This window comes from Alligator sinensis, unplaced genomic scaffold (genome assembly GCF_000455745.1).
Source record: "Alligator sinensis unplaced genomic scaffold, ASM45574v1 scaffold1100_1, whole genome shotgun sequence".
In the NCBI taxonomy this organism is placed as follows: Eukaryota; Metazoa; Chordata; order Crocodylia; family Alligatoridae; genus Alligator; species Alligator sinensis.
Genome location: NW_005843109.1, coordinates 158,904 through 162,368, shown reverse-complemented (window position 1 = coordinate 162,368; position 3,465 = coordinate 158,904). Strand labels below are relative to the sequence as shown.

The 3,465-nt window shown below is 44.3% G+C and overlaps 1 protein-coding gene across 1 annotated transcript; it reads right to left on the bottom strand.

The window, feature by feature from the left end:
- LOC102370930 (C-C motif chemokine 4 homolog) lies at positions 1-2,376 on the bottom strand. The gene is made up of 3 exons (XM_006037406.3): positions 2,175-2,376; positions 1,400-1,514; positions 1-566 (listed from the first exon to the last, which is right to left on the bottom strand). Exons 1-3 carry the CDS (start codon positions 2,245-2,247, stop codon positions 479-481), a joined length of 276 nt encoding a protein of 91 aa, XP_006037468.1. The 5' UTR covers positions 2,248-2,376; the 3' UTR covers positions 1-478.
- Positions 2,377-3,465: the final 1,089 nt, after the last annotated feature.

Genomic DNA, 3,465 nt, shown 5'->3' with positions numbered 1-3,465 from the left:
TAAGTTCATTGAGTTTATTTGCTTAGAAAATGTTTACATTGTAGAATTAAATAACAACAACAACAGCAACAATAATGTTTCTCACAGAGTCACAATACACACGTGGGCACATAAAGCCTGTCCATATAAAAATATTTATTCTTCAAAGTCTATCTCCAATTCTACCATCAAATAACTTCATAAATAACAAAATATCCAAAATATTCAGCTTTATAAAAATGTATTAATTAATCTTCACATTTGAAGTGTGAAAGGAGCTGAGTCACATGACCTGAACTCCTTACAAATTAAATATTCTATAAATAATACAGTACTTAATAGTCTGCAAATTACATTTCTTAATAAACTATTCCCTTAAAAATGGTTTAAATACTTTTAACTTTTCACTGGTCTAAGTCAGTCTGGGGCAACAGCATTGGATGTGGTGACTGGAATGGAGCCCATTCATTTCCAGAAGAAGTTCAGTCCCTAGCTCTTCTTAATTCAGTTCCAGGTCATTCACATATTCTTTAACCCAGCTGTCCTCAGGATTTGCACAGATTTGACGGCCTTTTTTGGTAATAAATCTGCAGAGCATGAAACAAACAGATGAGCACTTTGGAAGCGTTTTGTGGTTGGAGAAAATCAAACCTTCCCCAGCTTCATTCCCCCACTCAGAGTGGCATGGCTCAGACTCCTGTAGGCTAAAAGTGCCTAGGTGATGTAACAGCTGACCTGCTATTTTAGAATGTCTCAGGGGAACCTGAGAGCCCCACTGACTGTCAATGAAACTCGGGCAACTTATATCTGACTCACTCAATAATGGGGCTTAGGTTGCTCCATCATTTAGTTTTACAGCCAGTCAGTGGTGTGCTCTCCACTGAGAGGTTTATCTGCCAGTGATCTGCACCCTGTTAAGTTTTGGCTTGGTTCCTGTCTCCACTACTGATGCCCTCCTGGGATCTCTCACCTTGCCTCCAAATAACATCTCCTGTTCCCCATTATGCCCTGCCTGTCCCCTGGGATGAGTATGACTGAGGCATCACAGAACTCTCTGCAGCAGTTCCCACTTTATCTCTGTTCAGGATTAGGTTGAGAGACTCAGTGAAATGCCTAGTGAGGTGTCTTGATAAGAGACTTCTCAGGAGACTTGATAAGAGACTTAATCAATAGACCCTCATTCCCAGCTGGTAGAAAGCACTCTATCCTGATTGCAATCAATGGAGCTGCATTGGAAGACAGCAGCTGAGGATCTAAGCATGTATTTGAAAGTTGTTTTCATCTGATCTGACCTCCAGCACTTCTCAGGGAAGGGGATGTCACCTTTGTCCCTTGGGCTCCAGAGGATTAAGAAATTTCAACACCGGTAACTAGGAACACAAAATATTCCTCTCTATTGAAATCTAAAGTATGTACTTACACCACGGCTGCACGGGAGCACATACTGTTGGTGTAAAAATAATCTTTCACAAAGTCACGGGGGAGCTGCCTGGTCACATGTGAAAAGCAGCAGGCAGTCGGGGGATCAGATCCAACTGGAAGAGATGAAAACAGCAAATGTTAGTGTGTGCTCAGCTGTATACCACCACCTGCCAGGGCACTTGGGAGAAGCAGAGAGGAGAGACATCCAGCCCTAGTGATGCTGGGATGGGAAGAAGCTGAATGAAGGGAAATGGGAGAGATTTTCCTCTTTGATTCCTTCCCCCCTTTCCTTGTCCAAGGTGGTGACAGCTACATTAGTTACCAAAACCATAGTTGGACATTTGGCATCCTTTGGGACTGCTAGCTGTTCCTTTGATACTCCTCAGAGATCTCCTCTGAGGACAGATAGCCTTCCTCCTCCTATCTAGACCTCTGAGGACTCACTTGATAATTATCCCATATGGGAAGGGATCCCTAGGGCTGGGAGGGGCTGGCAAGAAGAGCCCTGTCCCTATTACATCTCTCTTGCCTTCCTTCATGGGTATAGTGGGCATGTCTACTTGTATGCTTTAATGATTATTAGTCTATTTTAATGTTTGTTAAAACATCACTAAAAACCATGCTCTTTTGTTAATACGCATTAAGATAGGCTAATGCACATTATCCTAATACCAAACAATGGAGGTACTTGATTTAATATGCAAACTAAAGCTCATTAATGCACATGTAGATGCACCCAGTGAGAGAGAAAAAAGAAGAAAATCTGAACTTACATGGAGCAGATGAGGCCTGGGAGCAGATGATGGCAATGAGGAGAGCAGTGTAGGCAGCTATAGAGACCTTCATGTTGCTGTTGGGTAGACAGGAGCTGCAGGAGCTGAAGCAGACTAGGGACTATTGCAAGCTCCTTCTGCATCTGATGTTGAACCTCTGGTTAGTCCCCTCTTTATAGGACCTTGAGGTGCTGTGCGGGCAGTGCAGTGGAATTTCCCCTAGCAGCAAAGAGCTGATGTCATGGAGCAATCTAGCTATCTGCCAGAAACAAAGTGACAACCAAGACTTAGGAAACACTCAGCTTCTGTGCGGCACTGAGATGTAATCCAGTATGACACCTTGGTATGACACCTCCCCTAAAATGGGGAACAGGAAGTCCCCACTGAGACAGGATATGAAATAATCAAAAGTTTTATAACTAGTTCTAGAGATTCTACTTAAAAATAGATTTCTTGTTCCCCTCTTGGAGGTCTCAGGGTTTGCCAATGGAGAACATATTAGTCAATTTGTGATGGTATTTCCACTTCAAGGTCTGATCATTCCAAACACAGAACTGTGCAAGTGGGAAAGTGGAAATGGGACATTAGTCAGGGGCAGGAATCTATGAGACCTTTACCCCACTAGGCTATCTTCCCTATGGTTCCCCACTATTACTGCTACCAGTGCAGCAGGAGACATAATGAGGCATATTGCCCATTACCTGGGCTTTGTTATAACTCTATTCTCTACACTTACTCTGAGCAGAGTGAGAGAACTCAAAGCTTAGGGCTGGATTCTGTTTCCACCTATTAGGTATCTAAGGGTGCATCTATATGTGCAAATAAGTGCACCTAAATTTAATGTGTATTAAGAGATTTTTGGCAGGTGTTTACACGTACAGAAACTTGGGACTAAAATTAGTCCCAGTTCCTTCCAGTTCTGCCATGTGCCCCCGTGGCCAGCAAGGGATCTCTATCCTCCAGCCACACGGCTGCTAGCATTTGGCAGTCATGTTGAAGCCAGAGCCAGCTGCCACCACTTGGCAGCCATCTTGAAAACTCTCATCCCTGGCCAGCCCCTTCCCTGCTCAGGAGCTGCATGCCCAGCACAGAGGCAGCATGTGCCAGCAACCTCCTTGCCCATCCCGCTTCCCTGTGCCATGGTTGCCCCTGCCAGCAATGCTGAGCACCCCACTGCTCCAGCCTGGTGCCAGCAAGTGACAATCATACATTCATAGATTCATAGATGTTAGGGTCGGAAGGGACCTCAATAGATCATCATGTCCGACCCCCTGCATAGGCAGGAAAGAGT

What these genes read in the sequence shown, in the direction of transcription:
- LOC102370930 (XM_006037406.3), bottom strand. Translation starts at nt 2,247, where the DNA reads ATGAAGGTCTCTATAGCTGCCTACACTGCTCTCCTCATTGCCATCATC. An exon ending in CCAGGCCTCATCTGCTCCAT is followed by an intron (nt 1,515 to 2,174) that starts GTAAGTTCAGAT and finishes CATCTCTTCCAG; the next exon opens with TTGGATCTGATCCCCCGACT. An exon ending in TGCTCCCGTGCAGCCGTGGT is followed by an intron (nt 567 to 1,399) that starts GTAAGTACATAC and finishes CATGCTCTGCAG; the next exon opens with ATTTATTACCAAAAAAGGCC.